The sequence below is a fragment of the Aspergillus alliaceus genome (genome assembly GCF_009176365.1).
Source record: "Aspergillus alliaceus strain CBS 536.65 unplaced genomic scaffold BDW43scaffold_35, whole genome shotgun sequence".
NCBI classification, from domain to species: Eukaryota; Fungi; Ascomycota; class Eurotiomycetes; order Eurotiales; family Aspergillaceae; genus Aspergillus; species Aspergillus alliaceus.
Window position 1 is genome coordinate 40928 of NW_022474718.1, and position 18090 is coordinate 59017.

General features: G+C 48.2%; 6 protein-coding genes across 6 annotated transcripts; 3 read left to right on the forward strand and 3 right to left on the reverse strand.

Moving 5' to 3' along the window:
- Positions 1-1912: 1912 nt before the first annotated feature.
- fphA (putative sensor histidine kinase/response regulator) lies at positions 1913-6529 on the reverse strand. Its single transcript, XM_032042659.1, has 3 exons — positions 6407-6529; positions 2586-6346; positions 1913-2530 (listed from the first exon to the last, which is right to left on the reverse strand). Exons 2-3 carry the CDS (start codon positions 6066-6068, stop codon positions 2204-2206), a joined length of 3810 nt encoding a protein of 1269 aa, XP_031898118.1. The 5' UTR covers positions 6069-6346; positions 6407-6529; the 3' UTR covers positions 1913-2203.
- Positions 6530-8155: 1626 nt separating this feature from the next.
- On the reverse strand, positions 8156-9475 carry BDW43DRAFT_140901 (uncharacterized protein). The gene has a single exon (XM_032038314.1). It carries the CDS (start codon positions 9295-9297, stop codon positions 8323-8325), a length of 975 nt encoding a protein of 324 aa, XP_031898119.1. The 5' UTR covers positions 9298-9475; the 3' UTR covers positions 8156-8322.
- Positions 9476-10256: 781 nt separating this feature from the next.
- BDW43DRAFT_282708 (GNAT family N-acetyltransferase) lies at positions 10257-11587 on the forward strand. Its single transcript, XM_032042660.1, has 2 exons — positions 10257-10763; positions 10847-11587. Exons 1-2 carry the CDS (start codon positions 10418-10420, stop codon positions 11242-11244), a joined length of 744 nt encoding a protein of 247 aa, XP_031898120.1. The 5' UTR covers positions 10257-10417; the 3' UTR covers positions 11245-11587.
- Positions 11588-12206: 619 nt separating this feature from the next.
- BDW43DRAFT_140919 (uncharacterized protein) lies at positions 12207-13665 on the forward strand. Its single transcript, XM_032038315.1, has 3 exons — positions 12207-12339; positions 12402-12457; positions 12513-13665. Exon 3 carries the CDS (start codon positions 12559-12561, stop codon positions 13372-13374), a length of 816 nt encoding a protein of 271 aa, XP_031898121.1. The 5' UTR covers positions 12207-12339; positions 12402-12457; positions 12513-12558; the 3' UTR covers positions 13375-13665.
- Positions 13666-13956: 291 nt separating this feature from the next.
- BDW43DRAFT_320778 (putative 2-ketogluconate transporter) lies at positions 13957-15781 on the reverse strand (the record flags this gene model as incomplete). The annotated part of the gene is made up of 5 exons (XM_032049159.1): positions 13957-14198; positions 14278-14489; positions 14547-15062; positions 15143-15420; positions 15491-15781. 5 exons carry the CDS (start codon positions 15779-15781, stop codon positions 13957-13959), a joined length of 1539 nt encoding a protein of 512 aa, XP_031898122.1.
- A 685-nt stretch (positions 15782-16466) lies between these two features.
- On the forward strand, positions 16467-17646 carry BDW43DRAFT_320780 (glycoside hydrolase family 88/105 protein; the record flags this gene model as incomplete). Its single annotated transcript, XM_032049160.1, has 1 exon — positions 16467-17646. The coding sequence occupies one exon, from the start codon at positions 16467-16469 to the stop codon at positions 17565-17567; it is 1101 nt and encodes a 366-aa protein (XP_031898123.1). The 3' UTR covers positions 17568-17646.
- Between the last annotated feature and the right edge of the window lie 444 nt (positions 17647-18090).

Genomic DNA, 18090 nt, shown 5'->3' on the forward strand with positions numbered 1-18090 from the left:
AGGCTACGACACAAACATTATGGGTCAATTCATATATCACAACCGTCCCTGTAGCTCTAATGGATGGCTAAGCAAAAAAAAAAAATCGCTACAACTATACGTATGTACTTAGAGGCCAAATACAACAAAAGGGTATACCATCAACGAACGGTGCAAAAGCTGCAATAGCCTGAGTTGACTATACCTGGATAATTCTAATGCGGAAATAGTCACCTATCGGCTCAAAAATGGAGTAGGGATCCAACCGGATATGCCGCATTACTCCGGCAAAAGAATAGCCCATCACACAATAGTGATTTATGTAAAGGCTGCAGAGATGGCCATTGCAATGCGTTTAAGTCAATATGATTTTAGCACGTACCGGAATAAGTCAGCCCACACATATTCAAGAATATAACAAGAGGATAGCATATAGACAGTGAATACTTAGCTGAATCTGACGGGAGCTTAGCCTTCGAAGTATACATTGAGGTAAGTTATCGTCGCAACAATGTGTATTTCCAGAGGACACTAGAGTTGCAGACCTATAATGAGGACAGAATATGAGGCTGCAGCCATCTCCATAACCAAAAATAGGCTACTGGCGGCGGAGAAGCTTTTGTCATCTGCCGCCGTGTAGTATAGCCCATATCCATAAAAGCGCTGCCAACGAGACTAGGAAGCTGCCCACATTACATGCTATTCCTCAACCACTATATATCAGTTTGGCGGCGACGGCCGTTATAGAAATGCGTGGTTACGCTCAGAGGCAAGAGTATGTGCTGTGGATCTAACTCCCAGCCTTCACGAATCATGAGTCCAGGGAACTTGAGCTCTCTGTACCCTCAATTAGAGTCCCGCAGGCCCTCTCAATATTCTCCAAAAAAGATACAGATAACTAATAATAGGTTCCTTACTCTGTGAATAGAACGGCGCTACGGACTGAGGTTGTGTGAAGGCAAGCTTTAGATATGAGTGTAAGCTTAGGCGTGCCATATCTCTTTTGGTTTCAAAGAAACTGTCTTCTGGGCATCTTATATCCTAATCTAGCCATGATATGTACGTGCTTTGGCAATCCATCGCACCAGTGGAGGAGTTGTAATAGCACGGATACTCTTGTGGCTGGTAGCCACTAATGGCCAGTTTAAGTTTCTCTTTCTGAGGGCAAATATCCTCATTAGTGAACATGACAGCATATCTGTTCCTGTATGTAGGATTTTTGCTGATCCTGTCCAGCCATAGAAGTCTTACCACGTCCCTCAGCAATACGGCATTGTGCTTGGACACATTGTTTGAGGACTCACCTCAACAATATCCACCCCCTTGATTTTCAGAAGCGGTAGGTGCTTTCTCCACCACCCTCTATGGATATACCATGAGCGATTGATTTTCTGGTCCTATCCTGATTTTAATCGAATATGTATACGGTACTACCGGGAACGGACGCTAGTGGGCAGAATACCTGTTAGGAGTTGTGAGCGTAGTATTTGATGTGTTGTCTAACTTCGGCTAATAGTTAATCTCTTTTTGTTTAGGTCATGCGCTGGTCTACGTAATTCCTTGGTCTATGTTAACTTTATATAGCATTGAATTCGTGCTTGGCTGCAATGTACTTCGCAGCAGTTATCCCGAAATAGGCAATGCGCAGGTGCATAATACTATCCGTCTTGATATAATATTTCCTGTTTGCATGATTGGTAAAGCTAGGTTAGTTGCCACCTCATTAATGTGGTGCAAGTGTGACTCGGAAATCTTCTCTTGGGCTGGGTGAAGGGTGACTTAAGTTTAGTGCTTAATACCGATTATAATCTATGTGAATAATCTTTGTAGAGTCCAGCTTTTGAACTCTAGTATAAAACAAAAAACCTCGGGGGATGAACTCACTGTCACCATTGACAAGCGATCCCATTTAAGGTCATCAAGATGAGATGGAGTGCATCTCTTGATTGGAGTGAAACGAATTCCCCGTCTCCTTCACTGACATAATATTCTAGAGTAAACCTGCATAACACTAACCTGAATAATCGATTTATGGGGTATATAGATATAGATGCGAAATGTGAAGTACATAAGACTGTTTGTGCCTTCCATAACCAAGTCCTTCTCAGTTTCCCAGACCATCAAAAAACGTAAATAGAATGCTAACGCAAATCGCTCATTGCATATAGCAGCAAAACCAAGTACAGATAAATTTTGTCACCTCAATAAACAGAGATCAAGACTTTCAGAGAGACTTGGGCTGTTTGTGGCCCTGGAACCACCCACCGTTCTCCCATTTACCAGGCTCGTAGGTAGTGCTGTTGCGGACATCGTGGTCTCGCACGCCAGCAAGGAGGACATTTAACCGTTCGAAATTGATTGGTTTCATAATCCAACCATCGAAACCTGCGGAGGTGTATATGTCTGCATCCTTCTCTAAGAGAGAAGCTGAGACAGCGAAGATAGGGATTCCGCCGTTTAATCCGGAAAGTTTTGAGAGAGTGTCTGACGGAGATCCCTGCTCAAACTGACGGATCATTTTGGTTGATGTTATACCATCGGCTATTGGCATCTAAATATGATTCGTTAGCGCTGCTTCCTTAAAACAAGATTCCAGAACGCCCTACCTGAAGGTCCATCAAGACAACATCGAATTGAGCAGGGTCCGCACGGTAGGTGGCTGCGCACTCCTCGCCATTACCGGTTAATCGAACACTGTGTTTAAGTTTACTCAGCCGTTTCTGTATGATCTTGCTATTGATTGGGTCGTCCTCCGCGACCAGGACACGGAAGATGTCAGGAAAGGAAGATAGATTAGGTTTTAAGGGCGGGTCTTTGGCCGACGATGCGGGGCGGATTTTGGTCTCTGAAGTCTGATCAACCGGTGTAGGATCCTGGGTTGATGGACCGTCGCTGGTCGTTGGGTGATTTCTGGATTCTCCATCGAAGCTCGGCTGTTTCCCGGGCGATCTCTGTGTGGCCTTCCCACTCTCACTGTTGGTGTCACTCTCGCCGTAGCTACGACCCTCGGAGCGAGTATCTACCAACACGAACTCTTCTTTCGATTGTAATGGGGCCACAGGTTCATCAATGCGGGTAGGGGTGTGTGATTCTTCATTAGCAGAGGGGCTATCGGGAGGAAGAGGAAAGTTGAGAGTGATCTGAAACCGACTCCCTTTACCTTCCTCAGACCGCACAGTAAGTTGCCCCTGCATATTACGGACGACGCGAGAAACCGTCGCCAACCCCAATCCCAAAACCTGCTTTTTCGTCTCATTCACGACGGCCCGCAGGTTATCCTGTCCATTCTCACCCTCGCCACGGCTGTCACTCTCTGCAGAGACCTGTTCGAGTTCCTGGAACAATGTCTCGAGTCGATCTTGAGATATCCCCGATCCTGTATCAAGCACGGCGATCTGAACTGCCGCAAATCCATCCTCAGTACGGCCAGGCTGGCGCCAGAGTTCAACCGTGATACCACCACCGGACGTATGCTGGATAGCATTCGAGATAAGATTGGAAATGGCCTGCCGCACACGTCTTTCATCACCTATTACGGTTTGAGGGATACCAGGGTGAGACAACACTGTATAAGTTATCCCTTTCCGTGTAACTTCGCTCTCAAACATGTCAGTTGCTTGTTTGAAGGTCTGCTCAAGATCAAAAGGCTCGTCTTTAATCAGATCCTGGCCCTTCTCGGTGTTTGTCAGGTCAAGTAAATCATTAATAACATAGACCAATGACTTCGACGCGGAGTACGACTTGGTGAGATTGTCTCTGGTTTCCTTATCCAGTGCGCCTTCGAGTGCAATCTCCAGATAATTTACGACCGCATTCAACGGGGTTCGCACCTCATGGGCGGAGTTGGCCAGGAGAAGCCTAGTCAACTGCGAGCCTTGCATCGCTTCCTCGTTTTGGCGCCATACTTTGATGAATTTGCCGTACACCAGACACAACACAGCAGCGGTCTCCACGTCGCTATCCGTCCATTCCCGGGACTGATCAAGGACGGTTTCTTTCCAAATTTGAAAGCTCTGGCGCGGTTCAAGCCGGACGATCTTTTCTTTCTGCTCATAGGGGTTGCCACCCCACTTGATTTCGGTCAGTCGGCCCCGCCGGAAGAAGACCATAAAATCCGAGCCATCAGCAGACAGGGGTACATAGAGTAAGCCAGAGATGCACTTGAAACCTGGCGGGTATTTAAGGTCTGAAAAATCTTTTCTGATGTTATGCGAAGCGACCACAGAGTTAATCCGGCGCATTCGCAGATATTCCAGGAATGCCAACATCTCTTGATGGCTTGACCCACCCAAAATCTTGGTCTCATCGCGGATCGATAAGGCGCCGTAATCAGCGTCAAATAGCTTCAGCAGATCATCAGAGGAGGCAACAATATATCCTGACGGGTTGGCATCCGTCGGCACAGTATTGATCAATTTGCGAGCCTGCAGACGCGATGCGTAAGAAAGACGCTCTATGTTACGTGACAGGGTTTCTCCAATCAGTCGACACATCTTTCGTAGTGGGAAAGAGACCCTCATGCCGGAATCTCCATAAGAATGGCAAGAGATCAAACCCCAAAGCTCGGTGGGGCCATTGATGCTTATGGACATGGAGGCACGCACCTCCATGTTGGCCAAATACTTCAAATGAATGGGCGACATAGCACGCAGGTAGGCATGCGTCATGTCTATTGGGTTCTCTAAATCTTCCAGCGTGCGACAAACCAAGCGTGCTGTCACTTGATCACGATCGTAGAGCAAACGGACACGGTTGATCCGATACAGATCTCGAGCTTGCTTGGGAATATCAGACGCCGGGAAATGTAACCCTTTATAGAGATCCTTCGTGGCCCTTGGATCAACCAACTCGGCAACCACCACTCCGTTCCATTGGCTATCAAACTGGTAGATCATGATTCGATGGAACCCCGTCAGCTCTTTAACGATCCCCACGGTGGTGTTCAGCAGCACATCCAATGATTTTGCGCGGTTCATCTGTTCCTGAACTTGGTTGACAATGCTGAAGACCTCCATAGCCGCGGCTTCACCTCGTCGCCTGCGCGCGTTCCGCAGCAGCCGCAACGGTTGGCTGATATTGACGGTGCTTTGCGCGAATTGTTCGGGGGTAAAATCCATGCCTAATGTATCGATTGGCACTGGAGGAGACGACCCATTAGAGCCGCTAATAGGATTTGTTCGATCGTCCTCTAACTCAAACTCGCAGATGACTAGATCCGAATTTGTAGCATTGAGATGTACGGCGCACCACACCCGCACGGCTTGGCCTGCGGGGCCGGTAATAGACATGAGGAACACTTCCGGGCCGTCCGCGCCCGGGTCGTACGCCTCATCTCGGATGAAGTCAATGTGATCCAATAGGGTTTCCGCTTGGTCCGCGTCCAGGATATCACTGAAGCTTTCCAACGCAAAGAGGCCGTGGGGCGTGTAGCCCAAGATACTTTCCGAGTTCTCGCTGACCACACGAACTACCAACTTTCCTTCCGACTCCTCTCGCAGGGCAACCATGGCACCAAAACTCTGGATTGCGCCGGGAATGTGTATCGGCTCATCTTCGCAAGCCAGAAAAGATTCAATCCTTCTGCCGGTAAAGATAGCGTGGCCGTCCTCTGTTTCCACATGCTTGAATCTAGTGGTGAGTAGATGCGGCGGTCCATTGCCCTCCGCTGGACTCTCGAGCGACGCGATTGCGGGGGTGACGGGACTCTGTACAAGGGTGTCGCTGCCCGAATTCGGCGCTTCCCCCGTGGCTTGAGCCAACTCGATGTGAGCTGCAGCAACGTCTGGATCCGCCCTGCGTTGCGACTGCAGTTGATCCCATGTTCGAGAATCGATTATTGAATACTGCCTGGCGCCCCTCGTTGGTGAAACGGGATCGTCGGCAGATGCAGTAGAGGCCGAGGGATCGACGAAGACCATTGACCGGATTGGGTACACTCGTTCTGCAGCACTGGGACTGACCTCATGTTCCGGGCCAGGATTTCCTGAAGTCCCGACCACATATTTCTCCTGCGCAACCCGTGAAATCTCGCCGGCATTCTCGTCGGAGCCGTGCTTCGCCACGAACGCGGAGTCAGTGTTAAATTCCATCTGAGAGCCTCAGCGACTGAACTCTACCAAACTAATCTCAAGCGCAATCTGTCGCTGATGGTAACTACCGTGACATGGGCGCAATATCCGTGGGGGCGACCAATGCAAGGTTATTGGTTATGTAGGAGACTTGTCCGCCGGGCTAAACAGGGGATAGATATTGATTCCAAATGGACGGCGAATCGTCGAAGAATGATCGTCTCAGATATCAACGGGAAGTGTTAGCCAGATCGAAAGGGGACATGCGTAGGGGTGAAATGGTGATGTTGGAATTAATGCTATTGAAAATATATCGGTTAGTGGCAACGACTACTGAGGATTGACGGAAAGCACCATACCGTGAAGAGAAAGGAATATCAAGTGGAAATTTGAGGGAAATCGGGAATCGTAGCGCAAGTTGAGAAAAGAGTGAGAAAGAAAACTATGTTAATTAGGCGATTGAAAAGGGAAATGGAGGAAAAACGAGAAGTTAGAAAGTCGGGTAGCGAAGATTGGAGTAAGAGAAGCTCTTCCTCCATTCAGCTAGGCGGCAGCTGTATGGAGTATAAGGGCCAGAACTTGGCACTAGCCAATCACGTATGGCCCTTGCCTTGCCCCTCCAACCTGGAAAAAGAAAATCTAGATCGAACCCCACGTTAACTCGCAATGACTAAACCAAGCACTCTCTAGTACGTAGGGAAATTATTTCCTTTTAGTAACAAATCCATACTTCAATGCTTTTTATACTCTGTTTTTCTGTCCAGTTGTGTATCGACCTAGGTTATTCTTACCCGATTGTAAGATGTTAAACCCTCGCCTCCCTTTATTTTTAATTTTTTTTTTTTTAAGTGTTTGTTTTATTCATATTTGGCCGGCTTCCCTCCTGCACAACGTAGTCAATATCACAGTGAGACACGATACGTAGGTATCAATATCAACCATTAATTAAAGAACGACTAAACTTCTACAACCTAGTTCCAGGGGTCAGAGAGCAAGGTAAACCATGCGGTCTTTACGGGAGACGCTAATTTCTATATCTACGTGACGTTGTTGTAGCTGTCAAACAAAAATCCTTACTGTGGCATAATGAGTTTGACATTCATGATAACCTATCAGTATTGATTGTTCAATCCACTCGAAATTAACAGGCTGGTAGGGTATGTGCATCCACTTCTTCGTACTGCTCCCCGATTTGTTCCAGTTAACTGGTGCTCCGTCGATGTGTCAGCGACTCAGTACCCCATAATCGTGATCCGAACCAAAGGATCTCGGCTCGGCTGATGTATCCGTGTTTCTGATTGGCGGCACGTAACGCCGACTAACTTTGCCGTTCTCTTAGAAGCTTATCTTTGATTAGCAGGGTAGTAACTATTCAAGAGATTGCCTGAGTCATATGGCAATGAGAGTTATATCGAAAACAAAAGATACTTGCAAGCCACTCTCTACGGGATGTCAACGAACCATGAAATATATATACATATTATGTTTAATCCTCCTTACCAATGAGCCTATCACTACTTCACTTTTTGATAGGGTCTAGCATTCACTGTTCAAAGTGTGGCTGACATTGAATCAATACAAAATAAAAGCTACGGAGCGCACCAAATGAATGTGCAATAATACATTTTTTTAGGCTGCTATATATATACATGAGAACTCTGAGGCGGACACAGTGCTGCCTGTAGGGGGTACTACTACCCGGGGACTGCAAAAGTGCCAGTATTCATGAAAATTGAGATATTGCGGTTTGCCGCCATGCCCCTGTCGCCAGACGCACACGAGCAAAGGCAAGATGCTCCTCATCCCCAGTAGACAAAGTCTGGCAGTGCGTTTTATATACGATGTCAAGTCTACCGGTTGTGGGTGGCACTTGTTTTATGTACATTTGACTTCTCTGTTCAACCAAGCGTGCTAAGTGAACGGTGTCCGAAGCGAACTTCATTTGTTCGACAGAGGTACACTTCCAATGTACGCGGAAAGAGAAACTGATGATATATGCAAGAATGTATCATCAAAGAAAACTGGGCGCGCGTGGCTATCCTGGGGCACAGCTACAGTTGGGAAGGTTCAGAACCCGATCTAGTCGGGCTTCTTCCTTGCAGTCCCGACACAAGGCGTTTCTCCCTACCCCGAGACGCCGGAAGAGCAATGCCTCGAGGGTTTGATTTGGGGGGGGGGAGTAGAGCGCGGAAGAGTTCTGAGTGATGGATACTAGAAATCACCACTCGGCACGTAAACGGCGGATCGTCATATGAAAGCTAGCGTGGTGACACTGTCATGGGGGGCGTGTAGTCTCGGAGGAAATCCCTCGGCGCTCAGACCGGTCTAAGCTCTCCATAGAGATCCCACTCCACGGATACCGAGAGCGAGTCCGTGCGCGAATTGGCGCAGCATGCGTGATATCTCCCGTCAGTTGACCAGGATCGACGAAGTTGGGGTACTCTTCGTGGTCGGTCGAACTCGAGTCGGAGGGGCGGGTATTGACGAGCAAGACGAGCTTTCTCAGCACGGCAAACTCCAACTTCAGCTTGACGCTGTAGACCGCAGCTTTGAGTGTAGTTTGAAGAGCGTAAAGCCCAATATATTCTAACACGAGTAGTGCCACGTCCAGGAGCACAATGACCACGTTGATGGTAATCAGCTCATACATGATCTTTGTGCGGGCCGAATCTTTCTCCGGCCGCAGGCGCAGAAGATTGACCGTCTCCCATATATAGATCCCGGAAATCAAGATTTCCTGCGCACAAAACCAAGCCACTTGCATCCGTTCCATAACGTTGTATCCACGGATTATCGGGTCGGTGCGGACATAGATAGTAGAGTATGTGAGAACGGTCGTCGGAATCAACAAAACAATGGTATCGAAAATGATCAGGTAGCGAATGCGCCGAAGAAGCTTTCGGTTCTGCACAACCAAATGAAGTCGAGAATAGAGGACGACCGACTGCCCGGGTACCATGAAATAGAAACCGATAGTAGCAAGGGTGACTGCCAGCCAGAGAGGTCCTTTTGCGAAGAATTCGAGTAGAAAGCCGATAGCATGTGGGATGACGCCGAGGACATTCGACAACAACATCGCCCAGAAATACAGCCCAGCATAACGATTAAAGACGAGAAAAATCAGGATGATGAGCTCGATAGCGTTATACAGAGCGACGGAACTAAAGACGACCATCAATATTTTCGCAGCGAGACCCCCTTGATAGCCACCAACGAGGCCCTCAGGGACCTGCGACAGGGCGCCCCCCATGGTGACCGGGTGTGCCGCCGAATGGAACTTCTATGCGGATGCTTTTTATCTTTTGAGCGGGAATGAGCGACAACACCTGACGCCATATTCAGTCAGGTCCGACATCCACTGATTTGCGTATTCATGGGATTCTTTGTGATCTTGAGAAGCAGCTTTGAATCGAGCCTGGATTTCGAGGCAAACAATCATGCGCGGTATGTAGATGACGGGTATCGCTGTAGTGCGCGGAGTGGTGTCACTAGAAGCCACACGGCAGGGGAGAACAAAAATTCATCTGCTTCGAATATATACACTGGAGAAATCCTTAAGGAATGTACAGGAAAAGAGAAGACGAAATGGATAGGCAACGGAAACTAAATGATGGGCGTATGGGGTAGTCTGAAACGGTGGAAATGGGGGTGGAGGAGTCGTTTCGGAGGAGTCTCCACGAGACTGGCGAAGAGAAGGCAAGTGAGAGAAAAGACAGAGAATGAACGGATGGGGGTTCGGCAAATATGGGGGGGGGAAATGCACGACACTAACTCTAACTGGGGAAGAAAACGGCTAAAGTTTAGTGCCACATGATTTCCCCGGTCGCGGACTCGGAGATCTTAGCAGTTTTTATTGACCCTTTCCTCTCGCCCGATATGTATGTAAGGAAGATACTAGACTAGTAGTATGTACTTCATCTCGTTAAATCATGTTTGCGCCCTGACATAGTCACTTTTGGTATGAAGATATGCCCTGAGGTTTCGGACTCGTTTCAGAGGTGGACTTCATTAGTTTCGTGTATTCGCCTACGGATGTAGAGAATTCATCGCTCGTTGCCTTCGGGGACGTCACGTACGCTGTCATGTGATACGGTGGCGACCTCGTATTGATCCTTACCAGAGGAGGTATAGACAGTACCGTACGAATCCTTCGTTGCTAACATTTGCCTCAAATTACCAATTAGATAGAATCCCCGGGCACTAACTCTGGCCTAGTACAAAGTGACTAAATGAGTCTAGCCCGGTGCCTGGTAGTGGATAAAGCCTCGGTTTCTTATTCTTCCTTACAGTCTTAGTATCAAGTCTTACTCCACACTCCACCTCTGATTTCCATATCCACAAACATTGAGACGAATTGAGCTTTCCTTCCCATGAGTGTCACCGAGGTCCATTTGCGACCGGCTGTGTCGCTAGACCTTCCATACATCGCGGAAGTGGCTGCGAAGTCCATGCTGGACGATGAACTATTTGCCTTTCTCTGCCCTCGTCGTAGAGAATTCTATTCCGACTATCGTCAGGCTTTCCTGCGACGACTACGGACCAAGTTGAGAACGCCTGGCTGGGTGATAATTGTCGCCGTAGCCAATTCTGCAACAGATACCGTCGATGCAGAGTCTGGCCCTATTGTTGGTTACTGTGTCTGGGAACGAATCGGGGAAACAGCGGAAGAATCTACCAGACATTGGAAAGAAACACAACGTGAGGGTTGGTGGACTAGTGAGTGTCTACACATCCAGACTCCCACCTATAAACAATAAGCCATATCTAGCTCCTAGCTTTACTAATCACAGGGTCTACAGGTGTACAAGAACTGCTTGGTAATGTTACCGAATACTTCACCAATCGCCTGTACCCAGACCGAAGCGTAGATGAATCTCGCTTAACCAGGTACAATGCTCTTAACACTGATTGTTTTCCATACGATGACTTTCCTGAACTCTGGTACCTGTCCACGTTGGCGGTGCATCCGGCGTCCCAACGACAGGGCATTGGCCGCAGGCTTGTTGAATGGGGTCTCGAGCGGGCCAAGTGGGACGGAGCTCCCGTTGGTCTTGAGGCTAGTGCCAAGGGGACCCGTCTCTACCGATCTCTGGGATTTAAGATTGTCAATGAAGTGCCATTGGTGGAAGGAATCGACCTGACGGCGATGCTTTGGCAACCTTCCTCTGGAGGGCGAACCCCTAAGACAGAAATATAATATTCAGCGAATATACCAACCACTTTCCGTTAACTTGGTTGTGCTATATATTGTGTAAATACATGGGGACACCTGAGGATTCTGGAACATATTTTCGCGTTCTCCCCGTTTAAATCGCTAGTATAAGTCATCAACAGGCAGGTTGAATTGAGCTGAGAAAGTCTGTTTATCAGACAACCAAAAAAAAAAGTCTCAACACATGTGGAAATTGACGAATTGTTGACAACCAAGAAGACCATTTATCGCCATGGGACTTATTCCAGAGGTCACTAGTCGACTATTTCTGCTATGCCCGACTTTAGCCGCAGAAGGCTTTAGGTTCTTTCGATGAAATTTAGATGTCGTAAGGCTGACCAACGTTGTATGTCGTTGAAGAAAGACTAACGAATAGATATGAGGATGTTATAGAGAGGCAAAATCCCTTGTGAGCGCTGCAAGCGCTGCAAGACCGATGTTACCCAAACAAATCAATCGAAAGGCAGAGGTAATGCTGACATTCATGCTTGTGTCCTCGATGGCCACAGTAAACGACCCTCTGTGGCCTGGCCCAACAACAGTGAAAACAATGTGTGCAGTTCTCAAACGTTGAAACATGGAGTATAAGCGGACGTGTGGTTCGGCGTTTTCAGCTAATACGTCAACCGGAGGGGAGCCAACAGGCGAAACGGCCGGTGGGCAGTAAGTTTCTGTTGGCTTGAGCATTATATTGGGCAATCTACACATCATTGCACTGACATGTTCGCCTCGTCTGTGAGTACTCTGCACTTGGGTTAGGCTTGACGTGGTCTCAGCTGTAGAGATACGAGCTCGTCTCAAGTTAAATGCCTAATGGACATTATGGAGACGATCGACAGTTTTAATTTTATTATTGGTGAGTACTGGGAGAAGAGATAAATAATATGAGCAAAAGCCTCATAGAGTTCGTGAACTATCGTGGCCATCAGAGGATATTGTCCACACCAGTTTCCGTGGCGTGACGAGAGTGGATGCTCAGTGACGAATAACAACCCTACAATCTACATTGCCAGCTGGCGATGTATCACCTACCATCAATATTCAACACAACTCCTTTACTACCCCTTCAAAATCTCATGAGTAATTGCCCCGCAGCGATCTAAAGAATTAAGTTTCCTTTCGAATCTAAATCCTTGCGATAGAACGCCGATGGTACGCCGATTATAACTTCAGTCGCAGGGACCGCACGCCCAACAAGGTACATACTTACACTGGCGATCGTTGAGAACAGAAATGGACTAATGAAATAGGAGGATATACCTGCTTCTCAGATCGCAAACGTCTTTGCCCACATCCGAGATGTCTCTCCGAACTCCTCCCGGCTCTCCCGACTCTCCCGACTCATTCACCACCGCTCTCCTTCCATTTTCTCTCATGGCTCTACACAAGGAGCGATTTGAGGATGAATTTGGCAGGGAGAAATGGGGCGATCGCGCTTCTAGATCACGAGTCTACGAGAATCACGACTGGATCGAGGACGATCTCGAGGACCGAGTCCAGCTTATCGGGAGTTCCCTAAACCGCGACATGAACCGCTTAAGCCTGATGCTTCAGAAGGAACGTAACGACGCAAGACAAACCAGCGATTGGCAGGCCCAAATCGACCGTCTGGAAAGGGATCTGAAAGCTTCTAATGCGGAGCGGGATGCATTACGCATAGCACTTGAAGAGTCACAGAGTCGCTTGACCCGAGAAAACGGTGTCGCGCGCCAGACCGAAACGCTTCAGAAGCAACTCACCGAGATGCAAGACCAGGTCAAGAGCTTGAACAAAAAAGCGGAGTCGCAGGCGGCAATGCTTACGAAGAAGGACAGCATGATTCAAAAACAAACAAAGGCATCGAACCTAAAGGTGCAGAAGGAAAAGGCTCAGCTGGAGGAGGCGCTTGAGAAGGCTAAGCGGCGGGCCGCTGAAGCACAGAAAAAGGTGCGGAACGTTGAGAGTGAGCGTGACCAGGCACAAAAGAAGCTGGAAGAAACAAGGAAGAAACTTGTGTCGTCACGGAGTAAACGATTAATAGCCGAAGACCAAAGCAAAGCGCTGGAGAAGCAAATCAAAGAATTGAAGGATGAAATGTCAAAGAAGAAGGAAAAGAAACACCGGCGATTTTGGTAGAGACAAAGGAGGAATCTTCGGTAGAATGACGGACTCGCGTGACATTTACTCAGCTCTTCCTCTCGGCGATGTATGCGGCATACACTGTCTCTCATTGATGAAAAGGAAGTAAAGCAAAACTTTGAAAGATGGCCTTAGTTCATGGGGCATACGTCTCGCGACTCGATGTTTATCCTATTCTTTTGATGTCTTGCGTCACTGATTTTCTTCGTTTCCCTAAAATCTCTTTTGTGATATGACACATTGTGTACACCTGAACGTTGGATTAGCATAGCAGTCACAGAATACCAATTTGTACAGCATTCTTATTTCAGCACCTCTGCGTGCAGTATTATTGTTTTATCTCTTCCCTTTCTTCATATCCATCCCCAAGATGAAATGTGTGGGAGACATTTCAGACTGAGAATATACTACTATAACCTCACAAGAGTGCAAGCGACATCAGGCTGTTAAGCAACGGTTACACAAAGGACCTCAGAGCGGAAAGATACGAAAGAAAGGGGTATATTCGTTCATTCCATAAACCAAGCGTATAGCTAACAGAAAGTGTAGCTAGCAATTAATGACTACGCAAACCATTACCTAATAGATATATCTAAAGTGAAGATTCTCCTGATCCGTTCGATCCTCAAAAGCATGATTAAGATTATCAGCTGCAGGGTCAATCCCAGCCTCCCGCAACATACGATCCTTCTTCTTATTCTGCGCCATCAGATAGAAGCGGAGGAAGATCACTGCAACAGTCATGGCGGAGTAACAGCCTAGGTGGACACCGAAGGCAATGAAGTAACGGGGCTTGTCGCGGTCGAGGAAGACTTGCGGGCCTAGGGTTTTGATGATCAGTTCTGCTGTGGTACGGTTGGGCTGTAGAGCGAGCTGCAGGTAAAGAGTTACGTTACTTACCGATGGCGTTGCCGACTGCCCAGGAGACAAAAGTGGCTGCGACTACGGTCGACTTCTTGGTCGCTCCTGCAATGTTTCGAGAGACCATCGAGAGACCGAGACCCTGGGCGGACCAGAAGGAGAGAGTGATGTAGTAACTGATGAGGAGGCCGACCTTTGTCCCTATATTTCTGTTTTCGACAGTCATGAGGACAATGGTTCCAATGAAGGACCTGGAAGGCGTCAGTTAAACCCATCGGAGGTAAGGTGGGCAGGATGGTGGAACATACGGGATGATGAAGCCCAGCATGACGAGCAGATTTTGGTTAGTCTTCTTCACAAGGTATGCGGATGAGAGAAGGACAATGATGATATAGAAGCCCAGTACCATCGCCAATAATTGCGTTTGAAGCACAGTGAAGTGGAAACCAGTGATAATGATGTTTGCAAACGCGCCCAGACCACTGGTGGGAAGCGTAGTGAAGACCTGGATGGCACAGTAACACCACGTCTGGGGGTCACGGAAGGCTTCCCACATCTGATATCTGCGGAACTCCTTATTTTGAAGACCTGTCTGGTTGCTGCGGACACGCTCCACCATCAGATGCTTGTCTTCTTCGCTGAAGCACTTGGCTCGCATGGGTGAGTCGGGCATCCACCAGATGACGAAGAGGCCCCAGAGTACGGAAAGACACCCGTACGTAATGAACAGCGCCTGCCACGAGTGGATAGCCTTGTTCTTAAGCAAACTGAAACAATAGGCTAAGAGACCACCCACTATCTGTTGGCCTCCGTTCATCATGTACCTAGGTGGGGGTTAGATCTGGGCTAGTAACCTTGACTGCGTGCCTTCCGGGAGCATCCTAGACACCCCAAAACTACATACCAGTATGTGACTGTGGCAGCCTGCTCCTCTCTCTTATACCACATTCCCGACAAAACCACAAATGCTGGCTGACAAACAGCCTCGAAGATACCTAGCAAGGTTCGTACGGCAATCAGGCCGGCGAAGTTGTGGCAAGCTGCATGGATCGCTAGAACAGCGCCCCAAAGAATGATACTGGTGCCGAGATATTTGGCGATGGGTACTCGTTGGATTGTCCAGTTCGTTGGGTACTCTACCACCAGGACAGCAATGTAGATACAGGTCGTCAGCCAAGGGTACTGCAAAGCAAAGGTATTAGCATTGTTGTCCTACGATCTGCTTCTTGTCTCGTCATTCAAGTGTACGCACCTGTTGATCATGTAGGCCTGTATCCTCGCGAATACCCATGATGGATGCAAAGGACATGGTTCCTTTGTCCAGGGCTTGCAAGAAATATGTCAGGATCATGATCACTAAGACACGGCGATCGATCATGCGCCGGAGTCGTCGGTTGGTGGCCTCGTCGATCTCCACCCGACCGCGGCCTGCGTACTCCTGGAGCTCCTTGTCGACACGAGAGTAGTCCATGTCATCCTTGTCACCTGGGGAAAGCACTCGCTCGACATGATTGATGTCTTTCTTCTGTTTCAAGTCATCCATCTCCGTTGTGAGGGAGGCGGTCTGGTCGACCTGATGGTCACCAGACGATGGGGGTCTTGCCTCTGCCATAATAGGTATGCAAGGGCAGATAAAAGACGTGAGCCACACCTGCAATATTTAATAGGCTCCACCAGCAGGGTGTAAGGCAAACAGTATCTGAATGCAAGGCATATACTGGGAGGGGGTGCTCGACCTTTTATTGCCAGCTCCGTCTACTGCAATATTTCTTTTATTAATTCTGGTTTTTAATTAACAGGTTTACCACGCGGCGCTTGCATACGAGGGACTAACCCAAATGTCTACAAGTCATGGCGCATCTTCCCCAGCTCTGCATGGTGCAACACCATGGGTCACTCGTCTGGGGAAGAGCTCTGCGGAGAAGATTGACCCGAAGATGTCGGGGTATCCCGACTAGCTACAGAAAAGCTTGGGATCCATGCATAATCTTGCCAAATCAGCGAAGAGTGCCAAGGGTTCCGGTGCAATTAGGTGCGTATTTTCGGTGGGCGTTGACCCGAAGCCACAGAGATCCCCCACGGAGAATGATGTGGAGTTTCTCCGCGTATCAACTGTAACTCCGTTTCGGGGAGCGTTATTAGGACCTTAGTCCAGACGATAGGCAGATAATTTGAATTAAAACTTGTTTACATTGATTTGCACGCTTTCCTTGAAATTACCCTTCATCATGGCGTCCAAAACCTCCCCTCCGCAGGTTCGCGAGATCGTCAAGCTCCTTATTCATAATCTCGTCAATATTAAAGATGCTACAGGCCAATTCCTCATGCCGCTGGCGGACGGTCGCATTATTGATACCAAGTCCTGGCACGGCTGGGAATGGACGCATGGCATCGGTTTGTACGGCATCTGGAAATACTATGAGATGACCGGGGATCCTGAATTGTTGCGCATTATTGAGGATTGGTTTGCCGCCCGATTCGCTGAAGGCGGCACCACGAAGAATATCAATACCATGGCCGTGTTTTTAACATTGGCATACGTCTACGAAAAGACAGGAAATATCACCTATCTCCCCTGGCTGGACGCTTGGGCCGAATGGGCTATGCATGACCTGCCTCGGACGCGATACGGCGGAATGCAGCACGCCACCTACCTGACAGACAACTACCAGCAGCTCTGGGATGATACATTAATGATGACTGTAATGCCTCTCGCAAAGATTGGAAAACTACTAAACCGCCCGGAGTACATCGCCGAAGCCAAACGCCAATTTCTTCTTCACATTAAATATCTATTCGACACGAAGACAGGCCTATTCTACCACGGATGGACCTTCGAAGACGGCGGGCATAACTTCGCGCAGGCACGATGGGCCCGTGGCAACAGCTGGATTACTATCGTGATTCCCGAATTTATTGAATTGCTTGAGCTTGAACCCACCGACCCTATCCGGGTGCACCTCATCGACACGCTCGAAGCCCAATGTGAGGCTCTCCAGCACGTCCAAAATGACTCTGGCGCATGGCACACCCTCCTCGATCACCAGGATTCATATGCCGAGTCCTCTGCCACAGCTGGATTTGCGTATGGAATCCTGAAGGCAATCCGGAAGAGATACATCTCTGCGCAATACAAACCAGTAGCAGAAAAGGCTATCACAGCTGTTGTGGGGGCTGTTAATGAGGAGGGCGAATTGCAGAACACTAGTTTCGGTACGGGGATGGGAGATAGCCTGGAGTTTTATAAGAAGATTCCATTGACGGCTATGCCTTATGGACAAGCGATGGCTATTATGGCATTGGGAGAGTATCTGCGCGGTTTTCTGTGATGGATGAGCGGTATGATGGTTCTTGTAAATACAATCGTGCTATGATAGATATAGAGCATTACGGCTATGAGGATTGAATGAAGCATTTTATGACATGTAGAGTATTCCCACAGTATAAATTGAGATAAATCAGCTAATAGCTAACAGATACCTCGGCTTATATGCGACGCCATTCTCAGCTATTAGTAGGACTGTAGGAGGCGGAGATCGCAGGCGTACGCACTTAAGATATGATTTGAAAGTCTAGGGCATGAATTAGGATTAGAAAGGAAAACCCGAGCTCTCAGTACCCCGACATATCCTCATCCTTCCCTTACTGCTTCTCAGATAACCTTGCCTCTTTCAATAAGTTCAGCCCATTTCCAAGAGGACTTCCACAACAAATCCTGCTTCTGCGCATATTCGCTGATACTCGCCTCCCCCCTGGCCTGTAGATCCTTGAAGTACCCTCTAATATTCCGGAAGTTGGCACCAACCGTCACCTCTACCAGATCACTAGTAGACTTGCTGGTCGAACGTATAT

Coding starts and splice junctions, on each gene's coding strand:
- fphA (XM_032042659.1), bottom strand. CDS start 6,068: ATGGAATTTAACACTGACTCCGCGTTCGTGGCGAAGCACGGCTCCGAC. Junction 2,531..2,585: donor TTGTCTTGATGGACCTTCAG/GTAGGGCGTTCT, acceptor AATCATATTTAG/ATGCCAATAGCCGATGGTAT.
- BDW43DRAFT_140901 (XM_032038314.1), bottom strand. CDS start 9,297: ATGGGGGGCGCCCTGTCGCAGGTCCCTGAGGGCCTCGTTGGTGGCTAT.
- BDW43DRAFT_282708 (XM_032042660.1), top strand. CDS start 10,418: ATGAGTGTCACCGAGGTCCATTTGCGACCGGCTGTGTCGCTAGACCTT. Junction 10,764..10,846: donor ACGTGAGGGTTGGTGGACTA/GTGAGTGTCTAC, acceptor CAGGGTCTACAG/GTGTACAAGAACTGCTTGGT.
- BDW43DRAFT_140919 (XM_032038315.1), top strand. CDS start 12,559: ATGTCTCTCCGAACTCCTCCCGGCTCTCCCGACTCTCCCGACTCATTC.